This window comes from Berghia stephanieae, chromosome 3 (genome assembly GCF_034508935.2).
Source record: "Berghia stephanieae isolate SIO BIC M18660-M18661 chromosome 3, UCSD_Bste_1.3, whole genome shotgun sequence".
NCBI lineage: Eukaryota > Metazoa > Mollusca > Gastropoda > Nudibranchia > Aeolidiidae > Berghia > Berghia stephanieae.
The window spans coordinates 70320463-70333029 of NC_088362.1; the positions used below are offsets into that span (position 1 = coordinate 70320463).

Sequence of the window (12567 nt, forward strand, 5' to 3'; positions counted from 1 at the left end):
GCACTGAAGAAACTGTGGCTGGTGTTCGAATCTCTGTTGAGGACATAACAAACAAAAATATGTAGGTAGACGGCCCCATGAAATGGGTTTGTCAAACAGCTAAACATTAATATCGTATACTTTTTTTAACTATGTAAAAATGAAGCCCTATCGTGTTTCTATTCATCAAGAATTCATTCCAGATATTTCCCAATAGAGAAAGAACATCTGTCAATGGTTTCTAACAAACATGGGGAATAACGAATTTTTCAGGACCATTTGGTTCAGCGGTGAAGAACATTATTATTTAACTGGAAACATCAATTCTCGTAACGTTATCCATTGGTGTCAATAATGGGACTAGACAAAGTCATCGAACGAGATCAACATGTGGAAAAAAAAAAACAACAGCGCTGGTGGCTTTAAGCGCCCAGGACATCATCGGGCCATTTTGGTTTTGTGATGAAATTGGAGAGACCCAAACTGTTACTGCAGATCGTCATGTCAAAGTATTGGGGCAACCTTGGTGATCTTTAGGACGAATGTGTGGCAAAGAAAATCGACAACAGCGATGGTTTATGCAGGATTGCGTCGCTGCCCACACAGCAAAGCATTCCTTGACCTGGATCCAAGCTCATTTTGGTGATGTTGTCATTAACCGCTGTATGGAGCATCCTTGGGCCTCTCACAGCCCTGACTTGAACCCATTGGATAATTTTTATTATTTGGGGTTATTTAAAAGACCAAATGTCAGGTGCAAGATTCCAGTCTTCATGAACTGAGACATCAAGTGAAACAATTGGTAAAGGCTATTGACCCGCAGCTTTGTGAGAGAGCCACACATCATTTCATCACGAGAGTACGCAAAAATATGTGGGACGCAAAGGAGGTCATTTCGAGCATCTCCTGTAATGCATTTATACACTAGTGGATGTGCTTTTCCTATTAAAAGAACTTGAACTGTTTTTTCCCGAATGGTTTCAAGATGTTATTTGCTAAATAAATGCATTTTATTTTCAACGAATTTTGTAATATTTCGTACCTCCATAAGGACATTACGTTACAACATTTGGTATGTATGCAGCGAAACTATTGTTTAGTAAATCTTTTTTTTTAATTTGTGACAAAAATCAAAACAAAACAAACAAAAAACCCGGCTGCCTCGACTAAAATTATTGATCCCGAGAACCGGACAAGTGGAGGAAAAAGCAAAATCATTTACCGTGATACTTTTTAAAAATGTGATCTTCCAGTCCAGTGGAACAAACGTTTTTTCCCCCTGATACTAAGACGTACATGGGGGAGTAACAATTACTCGGTACCATTTAGATATAGCGCTAGTCTATACAACGTATTCTCAGTCAGATCTAACAAACCAAGCTTTGTAGACTGAGGGGGTCAGAAAAAAGAGGCTCGACTGCACACAGGGCTATGACTGAATGATTAAATTAAGTTGTGCAACACATTTATGTTCGGTATGTCCTTTGCTGATTTGACAACACAGAAATGTGAAACCAGAACGCACCGTGTAGCATGGGAAAATTGCTAGCGATTTGAGAATTTCAAAGCATTCTGGAATTTCCTTAAAAATTGGGGCAAAATGTAAGCAAGGACCAATATTTCACGAAATTTTGGATAGGATGGGCAACCGACTTGGTATTGTTTATTTACAGTAATGTAGTAGTCGTAATGGAATGCGGCTTCTGACGTCACCAACGGAATAAAGGAAAAACCACAGCCCTTTGACCACTCCATATCATAGTCATCGAGTGAGAGGACACCAGGTGCTGCGTGGGATGAAGACGACAACCGGTTCTATAAATTACAGTACAGAGACATGAACTACAATTGAAATAATCTTTTTACAGTTTTATTCACGTATTTGTGCAAAATTGAACAAATAAATTATTCTTGACTTTTGTGAAACATTCCTGTAGTGTTGAATGATAAGGCACCTGAGATATGTCGTGCTTTTAACCAGATTGAAATTTATCGAGGTAATGCAGATTCGTAAATGTGACAAACCGCCTCAATCTGGTATTATATTGGGGTGAACCTGATGCAAAAGAGTAAATCTTAAGTCAATATGATGGGAAACATGAAATGTCAGATGTTTGCACTCACAATAAACTTAACTCCGCCTTCTCAAAACAGCATATTTAAACTAAGTTGCAAAGTTTTGTCTATAAATTCAGTTTTCAGCATCTCATATAAGCAGATTTTGTGACTGTGGGCCACAAATGGACAATATCTAACGATAAAAAAATATTTATGATTAATTTAAAAAGGGTTTAAATAAACATTGCCTGATGTGTTTTACATTATGACATCCCCCTTTCGACGCATTAAATCATAGTTCACCAAATATCACCTCATAATATTTTTACCAAAGGACAGACTAGATATTGCATTAAGATAATATTAAGTGGTTAGGCCGTAAATATTTATTTATTTTATTTGGGCTGACAAGAATATACAATTACAAAGAGAGCTATATGAATCTCATGGGTTTCGGTAAGCGCTCAACACATATTGAATAAGTGACCGAATGCGTCTCATTCTCCTATAGGTCATTCAGTTGTAATTGTATTAATATATGTGGTAAATCGGTCAGAAAATCTGAAACTGACCAACGTCTTATCTAAAGGGTAGCATAAATTTATTTATGCCATACAAACGCTACTTGCAGATACCGGAATAAACTCTAGTTTTGTGGGCTTTGTGGATTTGGCGCTTATCATGAAAACGGATGTCCAAGTGCGTCAACAAGATGCCCGTATGTGTTATTATAATTTTACCTACCAATATAACGCTGTTTCCAGCCAAGAACTCGTTTACATCAGAATATGGTGAGAAATTATGAGTAAAGAGCATTTAAAGGGCACAACTCAACTTTGCTCCTCGCAGATTGGCATTCGAATCTTGGACCTACAGTTGTTGTAGTCCGAATGTCACACCACTAGACCACAAAGTCGAACAGATAAGATAAGTGAACGAATCTGGACTTGGTCTGTTGTCTTATTGTTATGTCATGTCATTGCCAGAATCAAGGACAGTTGCTGAAGCCTGTAACCAGACAGACGGGAGCGATTCGATTCCACCATAGATAGCAACATCATCAAAGACAGCTAGCTAACTGTTGAAAGAACAATAAACACCAGGATTTAAAAGAAGAATTACTAACTCCCAATACGTAATAACCGACTCCAACAGCAGTGGGAGGCAAACAAAACAAAACAAAAGAAGACAGAGAAACAAAACATTTTAAAAAATTGAATTAAAAGGAAAATTCACAAAGCCTTCATTGTCAAAAGTATTCATAATGGATTCGTCTAAGAACAGAGCCAGTGTTGTCTTTTTCATGGTTATATCACTTGTGTTGGACTCCATATTTGCACAGGTGGGGTTAAATGTTTATTTTTTTTAATTTTGGTAACATCTGATAAATTATTATTATTATTATTATTATTATTATTATTATTATACTATTATTATTATTATTATTATTATTATTATTATATTATTACTTTTCTTCTTCTTCTTCTTATATATTATTATTATTATTATTATTTTATTATTATTATTATTGTATATTGTTATTATTATTATTATTATTATTATTATTATTATTATTATTATTATTATTATTATTATTATTAGTAGTAGTAGTAGTAGTAGTAGCAGCAGTATTAGTAGTAGTAGTAGTAGTAGTAGTAGTAGTAGTATGGGGGGGGGGGAGCGAAGTGGCCGAGTGGTTAAGACATTGCACTGTGACCCGGAAGGTTTCGGGTTCGAGCTCCACTTCAAGGCACTTTCGGGTTTTTTTTTCCTTGGGCACGATTATTAACCCCCAATTTGCTCACTTGGACAACATGGGTGATTCCTGTTGACATCAGACATCTTGTTTGATGAATTATCTATATTCCTTCGTGGAATGCCTAGGCGACGATATCTTATGATGTCGTGGCGGAAGGGCATCATTTTTTATTTTTTTAATTATTATTATTATATATTATTATTATTATTATTATTATTATTATTATTTTATTATTATTATTATTATTATTATTATTATTATTATTATTATTATTATTATCATAATTATAATAATAATAATAATAATAATAATAATAATAATAATAATAATAATTATTATTATTATTATTATTATTATTATTATTACTACTACTACTACTACTACTACTACTACTACTACTACTACTACTACTACAATTATTATTATCATAATCATTATTTCGCTGCCTAATCAATTGAAATAATGGGGCATTACTTCTTTGGCGCCAATGGCATGGTAGTTTAAAACAGACGTGCACATATATAGGTCTGACATACGAACACAATTATGGGCCTAGTTTAACGTTGTTGTAACGGACAACATTATTTTGCGTCATTTTTGTTTTTGTTTTGAGATTTCCATTATAACAATGAGACCATAACAAATTTGGGTTATCAGACCTGCAAATAAAAGCACGTCGATCATAGCACGTCCTGAACTTAAGTGGTAAAAACGTAACCACTTTAAATGAATTGATGGGAATTTAAAACAAAACAATAAACTACTGAGATAATGAACTACTTCTATGCCTGGGGTTGTTCTTTACATCAGTGTTCTAATGTATTTCATACATTAAATGTGATCCATCGTCTCAATGTGACATTTTGTCGGTAAGAACTACTGTAGAAGAAAAAAAAATTAAAGTCGAAATAATCTGAATTAGGATTTATTTAAAAGGTTTGACAAAACTCACTGCTTCAATTTCACTTATTTCAATCCTTATATTATACAATATAATTTTGAACATCAGGTTCAACTCGACATAATACAGTACTTGTTGGATTCTAGCAACTTCTTGGGAGAAGCCCAAAAGCGTGCTAGAATCCGATGGGAGGTAACGACTTATTATGAAAATAAAATTCGGTCACCCAGCTCCAGCGTGCAGAGCATGCTGGAATACATTAAGTACTGTACCGTATTGAGGCGAAAATCACAGATATCCGTTTATATTTCCTTTTTCCAGGAGACCATTGACATGAAGTGTAACCCCAGCATACGTCACAGGTTTGATATATGTCCTGATGGATATTGCTGTGTGAGGGACGAGTTCTTGCCGACTTATGTATATTGCAGAAAGATTGGCTTGGAGGACGAGAACTGCACTACTAGAGACACCGACTCAGAGTGCCCATGTGCCGTAGGACTCATCTGCAAACCGAACATTGCAAGCACATTCCAGTCCCTGTACGGACGGTGTTACAACGCCACCAAGCATGCTACCACCTTACCTCCAACAACATCAACAACTACTCCAATGGTAACGTCTGATGTCTTTGATACCACAACACCAACCACTGTTCCAGACACGACCGTGCCAGATAATACTACAACTAAAACGACGCAAGAAAATGCTACCATGGTCGCCATGTCTTCGGTAATGGCGGATAATTCTACTACAACAACCCCCAAACTTCCAATCAAAATCCCCGTCATTGGTTAAAAATAAAATAAAAGAGGAGATAATCCGTGCGGACATAAAATAAGGGCTTTAGTATACACATGGAATAAACAAATACCATTAGAAATATTCATGGATTGTGTTATTCGTGGAAGACTATAATGATATCAGTTTAATAATAATAATAATAATAATAATAATAATAATAATAATAATAATAATAATAATAATAATAATAATAATAATAATAATAATAATAATAATAATAATAATAATAATAATAATAATAATAATAATAATAATAATAACAATAAAATTAACAAGAATTATAAAAATGATAATAATAATAAAGAGGAGGAGAATAGAAGAGGATGAAGAAGGAGAAGAAGAAGAAGAAGAAGAAGAAGAAGAAGAAGAAGAAGAAGAAGAAGAAGAAGAAGAAGAAGAAGAAGAAGAAGAAGAAGAAGAAGAAGAAGAAGAAGAAGAATGAATGAATGAATAAACGGCATGCATCACCCGCTCTTCCCGCGATAACACTGTATAATTTGATCAAAATCTTTCCTATTTGTCACCCCTTTATTCTTATCATTAATACAGGCATTGGGTATGATCCTGATTCTGAAGCAGTATTTTTGTTATATTTAGATGGTATGTATAAAGAACCAATTGAGATTTTTTTTTTTTTTAATTTATTTTAAAGAATAAATTAAAGTTGAAAAGGAAAGGATAAGCAATCTTCAAAATATCCAACAGGTTTAATTATTTTTGTAGTGTCACTTCATAAAACATATTTACCCTAATTTCAATTTCAAAAATATAATTCCATATTTTCATCTTTTAAATGTTGATAATAATATGATAGTGTTGTTTTGGTGTTTTATTATGATATATTATATCGCATGCCATGTATACTGTGCGGCTAGAGCTATATTGTATAGGACAGCGCGCTATATAAATAAATTACATTATTATTATTATTATTATTATTATTATTATTATTATTATTATTAAGGTGCAAAATAATAAACTTAGATTAGTTTTGTTGAATACTAATTAAAACTAAACAGGAAAAAAAAAAAAAGATCTCGTTAACATCAGCCTTCCATACAATCGAAGAGATTAAATTTAATTGATATGTAGTTTTATTGAGCAACCAGAATGTATTTATCAAATAGCTTAAACTATATTTTATCCAAAGGGTGGCAATTATTTGTTACTGTCCATTTTACGCTACAGAATCCAGGATGAAAATTGTGACACCGGAAGGACTTGTGCAGAAGGATTGTTTACATTTACAGTGATTGCCCCCCGCCCTCCCTCCAATTATTAGATAAATTGCATGCCATTTCCGCTGGATTCGTGATCATTTTAACCTTGCACCAGACTAATATTTTTAGGCAAGAAAAGAACATCTTTGGTCACTATCTACTATAAAAACAGATTTCAAAAGATTAGTTCAATTCACGTTATCATTAAATTACCGAGACTAATTATATTTTTCATATTACACATAAACTCGTATTATTTTCTCTCATGGCCTTTCCAATATTGTGTAACTGTAGACATTAGCCATTTTTCATGAAGACAGCAGGGTCCGTTTTCATGAAAGTGGACGGGATTTTTTTTTTTTTAAATTGAGCTTCTTGCGCATTATCCACTAAACGTGCTCAAAGCGCTTTACAAGGGGTTCCTGGTCAACAACCACATTTAACATTTAGGACGGGACTGACCCCTGTTAGGCTATATTACATTTTTTTACGGACAGAGACAACGCTGTTAACGGTCAGATACTCATTTTACACCTGAGTACGGTGAGAGACTGTGAGTAAAGCTGTCATCTGCATTTTTTGCGGCCGCAAATGGCAATTTGCGGCCGCAAATATCAGGGCGATCCGCAAATTTTGGCAAATTTCCCAAAATTGGCAAATCGTGGCAAATTTTGGGAAAATTGGCAAATCGCGTGCAAATTTTTGGGAAAAAAAAGAAGCGGAAACAAAATAACGAAAAAAAAAGTGCGAAACTTGAGAAATGTTGCAGCTTTGCCTGGGCCCAAACCAAGGGAAGCTACTCTCTACGGATAATGATCCTTTAAAATCTTTGTAACAACGCTAATCACAGTCATTTCATTTCTCAAGTCCTTAAATGTAATAAATTGTCTTTTATATAATTTTTTTTCTGTATCGCGTGTTAATTTTGACTGAAACGCTTAGTTTTCCTCCGCAATTTTTTGGGTAAATTTTGGTCTTTTTGGCAAATTTCTTGGCAAATTTGGGGTTTTTTTGGGCAAATTTTGGCAAATTTTAGGTCCCAATTTGGCAAAAAATGCAGATGACAGGTAAAGAGTCTTCTCCAATGACTCAATTATGCGCCGAGCCAGGCTCGAACCCAGGACCTTCCGATCCAAAAGCGATTGTCAGACAACTAGACCACATAGCCGCACATAGTTATTTACTAGTCCAGTAAATGACTTGCCATGGGGCGGTTTGGGACTTTTCTAAAAAAAAACAAAAATAAAATAAATAAAAAAAAAACAAAAAAAAAAAAAACAAACAAAAAAAATTCCTATACTTGGCGGTTTTAATCATTCTGTGTCGTTATAGGTTTAAAAAAAAAACATTTTTGGTGAACAATATACATTTTCTCTGTTGATACCCGTTTTGCGACCTGATTTGGGGGTCTGGCGTAAAAAAAAAACAATAAGATAATAATCTTGTGGCAAACGATCCACAAATACAATGAAGGAATAACCTCCATATTCTTCCCTCTTATCAACATTGTAGCATCTTGTGTCACCATAGAGAGATTTTACAGCTTTAGCTTATGGGATTTTTATTAGAACATTAAAAAATTGCGAATCAAAACGTTATGACAAAATTGATGTTAAAAATGTATAGTCTGAATTATAATTAAAAATGCACTTAACTTATCCCAAAAAAAAACCAGCTCTCTATGGTGAACATACTACATTATCTCTGTGATAACGAAATTTTCAGACAATTTCATAGAATAGATTCTGAGAAAAGTTTGACAAATTATCCCATACCCCAAGAGAAATGACATATTGAGAAAGTAGCAAAATAGCTTTCCGTTTTTCACACTTTTCTTACTACCTGCACCCTTTTCGACTATTTTTCGTGCCTTTATAGTAAATTTTGAGAAGGTGGACTTCAGTAATATTATATCTAAGATAATAAAATACTGTTTTCCACCAAAATCTCAAAATTGAATTTTGAAGGATTTTCCTGATAATTAGACCCAAACCGCCCCTGCCTAAGCGGGGCAAGTGACTAAAAGAATCGGATTTCATGAACGTTTTCTAGACTCTTACCTAGAAGTGGGCGTTGTAAGGACGGTGACTAACTCGGCTATTTTGTGCTGGTAACATCACGCTCTCTAGTACACAATGGCAGATAATGTACCCGACTTTATACTTTCAACACAAGATTTCCAAAGAGGAAATTAGCAACACATCCGGTATAGATAATATTTCGTTCCGTTTCATATTTGAACTTACGTTTGCCATGATGAATCAAATCACGTGATATTGACTATCAACTGTACATTTAGACCAATGAAAGTTTCATTGAAACTCAAACAATAGAACTAGAACCAACCCCCCCCCCCCCCCCCCCCCCAAAAAAAAAAAAAAAAAAAACCCCAGAAAAGTTCTGATGAATCACATTATTTCAGTCAGTTACAATGCCGGTGTACCACGCGAGAATGACTCTACCAAAAAAAGACTCGAGTTAAATTGGCGTACGCGAGGGACACTCTAGAGTCAGTCTCACGGCCGCTAAAAACACTCTATAGTCTGTCCCGCAGCCGCCAGATCGACTATTTCCACGCGAAAATGACTCTAGCCCAATGGCGGATAACTGCTTACAGAAAAAAAAAAATCTCTTAGAGTTATTGTTCTTAGGGAGCAATGCGGGTACAGACCAGAGAGAGAGAGAGAGGGGCTGTGTATGTATGTTTGTTTGGTTTGTGTGCGTGTGTGTACTCGGTCACGGTCAGCTAATCTTGGCCTTCGAGAACAACTCGATCGTGCAGTCGAATATGACCCCTACCAATAGTAGTTGTAGTGGCAATACTACTACTACTACTGCTGCTGCCGTTTTATTAAAGAACACAGTATGTGCTATTTGGTTAACATTGCATATACTGTGTTCTTAAAAACAACGGCACTACTACTACTACTACTACTACTAGTGCCGCGCTGAGGACCGGTCCCACGGTTCATTAGCTGGGACCGGAGGACCGGTCCCAAGGTGAAGAACCGTTGGCGGTCCTCACTTCTTATCTTTCTATTTGAACGGTCCCAGCGATTCTAGTTTCTTTACTGCCTTTTCTCGGTTCTTTTGCCTAGGTCGTTCGCCTAACCACCCATCCCACTTAATTAATCGCACCAACCCCCTCTTGCACATACGCCCTCTTGTGTTTGTGTGGTGGGGTAAGAGGGGCCGCGAGACGCCTTGGACGATTCCATTACTCGGGGTAAATTTCCTAATTTACTACACACTAATGACCGCAATGACAATGATCTATTTTGACATCACCCCTCTTCTCTTATGGGTTATTCTTTGAAATGAATGTGACTACTATACTATAAGATGTGTGTTTGTGTGTATGTTTCGAACCTAGCTGGTCCGATTTTTTTCTTTTGGCTATCTGTTGTCACCACTCCTCTCTATCACATTGTTGTCATGTGATGATACAATAATAGTTTTATTTCGTTTGGTGTTTTAACTAATCAAATGATACAAGTTTCACATACTATAGCTTTCTTCAAAAATAACAATTATAACGTCTGTATTTTTAGAAACCACCATTAGATTATTTGGGGGGCCCGATAGCTCAGTTAATAGAGCGCTCTCTTTACACGCAAGGGGCCAGAGATTAATCCCGGGTGCAGTCGAGCTTTTTTTTCTTCTGATCTCTGTCTATTCAGCAATGAATGGGTAGCTAGGTTTGTTAGATCTGTCGAAAAGTACTTTGGGATAGATAGCGTCCTATCCAAAGATAGAAATTTTTTTTTATTAAAAAAGAAACAAGAAACGTGAGCTTTTATATAGCGCAATATCCACTAAATGCGCTCAAAGCGCTTTACAACGGGTCCCTGACTAATAGCAACACGTAACAAGTAGAACGAGACATGACGCCTGTTAGGCGATTTTACAATTTTTTCCGACAGAGACAACAATGTTGACGACCAGGTACTCATTTTACACCTGAGTACGGTGATAGGATGTGAGTAAAGAGTCTTTCAAGGACTAAACTAGGCGCGAGCGAGGCTCGAACCCAGGACCTTCCGATCCGAAAGCGAGTGTCATACCACAAGACCACATAGCTGCACGAAAAGAGAAAAAAGGAATGGAGACAACAACCCCCCCCCCCCCCCAAAAAAAAAAAATAATTTAAAAAATCCAAACAAACTTTTCCCACCTCCCATACAGCGTCCAGCGTGTCACAGACACAAAATATTAACAATCCCTTTTCCTTTCACTCCCTAACATTGACCCGACCCGCTCCATCAATCTTCGCAGACACACACACACACAAACACATGCTTAATGGATAGTAATATAGCACTATTTTCGTGTTTTGAGGCAACACGCCTTCTCCGCTCTCACTTACACTTAGTGGTTCTACAGCCATCTACTGCAGGACCAGTTCCTATCGTTTGACGGTCCCAATGATGCCTTGTGATTGGCCAATGTCGAAAAAGAACCGGTTCATTGACGGTCCCACGAACCTTGTGAATGGCCAATGTCGAAAAGAATCGGTTCGAACCGGTCCTTGCGGTTCTCATTTCACAGGGACCGTAGAACCGGCGGTCCTAAACATGCTTGGGACCGCTCCGCACTACTTGGGACCCTTTTGCCCACATTTAGGGGATGATGCTCTCTAAATATTCACATTTAAAAAGAAAAAGACTGCTTGCAAGGTTGGGTAAGAGGCGACTTGTTTATGTATAAAATAAAAAAGAAAATTTGGTTCTTATGACCTGCTCCATAAATAGGATTGAGAATGATGCCAACTATGGATAGACATGATATGAAATAGTTATCTTTTGCTCACAATATAGGAGTTTCATTGTATAGACCTGTAAATGAGCTCGTATGACTGCCATAATTTGATGTAGAAGGAATGCTAAATTATTAAATAAGCATGTCATTCATATAGGTAAAGATGACTTCATCAAAGTCATATTCCTGCCTCTGAAATTTTTCTGACATAGTCAGAAAAATAATCACCATTATCATTTTTAACTTCTAGCCATGACCAATTGAATTTATTCCTCTCATCTTTATCGATGCTCGACAAGTCTGAATTGCGATCCACGAACAGCTCAGCCATTGTGAGAACATTAGAATAATGTAGCAATGAGCAAACTTGATTTTCAATCAGTTAATGACAGAAAAAAAAAACTTAAATAAATAAGACTTCTGGCCAATACACTGAATTATTAAGTAGAAGTGAATTATCAAGAAGAAACTTCGGCAGGTGTAGCGGAAAAATTCAAAGAATCGAAATGAAGGTAAATCGCCACACAGCAAGCTCGCTTGGGTTTGAGCAAAACAATGGCAGTGCAGAAAACGACCTGATTTGCAAGGGAATTAATTAGGCTACTTACCATTGTTCCTTATAATCAGGTACCCAATCAGTGAAGAAACGGTCAACCAATTTGTTTACAACGTGGGGCAATCTATCCTAATCTAACTTTCGATTTAAAGGTGTCTCCCATTATCATCTACTAGAGATGTTACTTCCGGCATTCGCATTTTACTTTTTTTATACTTTTAAAACCCAGCTTGTAAATGTGGTCAATTTTAGCTTAGATGAAACAAGTGAAATTTATCGATCGGCGACTCAGTTAAAATTGGCTACCGTTGGGATCACGACAGGTTGGAAAGTGAAAAAAATAATTTAACGAAGGCTGTGTGAACTTACACTGGGATGTGTTCAGTCACGCCAATTCTAAAAAGCGCCACTTAGCCTTGGCAATAAATCCATCGTTAATATAAACGGCTCCCATGAGCTATGCGTAGCGTTATGGAACACTCCTAATTACTTTACGGTCATTCGACTATGATTTGTGAATTCATTCTTTCTT

At 36.1% G+C, this 12567-nt stretch overlaps 1 protein-coding gene across 1 annotated transcript; it reads left to right on the forward strand.

Annotated features, from left to right (window-relative positions):
- Positions 1-1778: 1778 nt before the first annotated feature.
- LOC144968343 (uncharacterized) lies at positions 1779-6968 on the forward strand. The gene is made up of 3 exons (XM_078906616.1): positions 1779-1976; positions 3024-3379; positions 5019-6968. The coding sequence occupies exons 2-3, from the start codon at positions 3302-3304 to the stop codon at positions 5493-5495; spliced, it is 555 nt and encodes a 184-aa protein (XP_078762742.1). The 5' UTR covers positions 1779-1976; positions 3024-3301; the 3' UTR covers positions 5496-6968.
- Positions 6969-12567: the final 5599 nt, after the last annotated feature.

What these genes read in the sequence shown, in the direction of transcription:
- LOC144968343 (XM_078906616.1), top strand. Translation starts at nt 3,302, where the DNA reads ATGGATTCGTCTAAGAACAGAGCCAGTGTTGTCTTTTTCATGGTTATA. An exon ending in TGGACTCCATATTTGCACAG is followed by an intron (nt 3,380 to 5,018) that starts GTGGGGTTAAAT and finishes TCCTTTTTCCAG; the next exon opens with GAGACCATTGACATGAAGTG.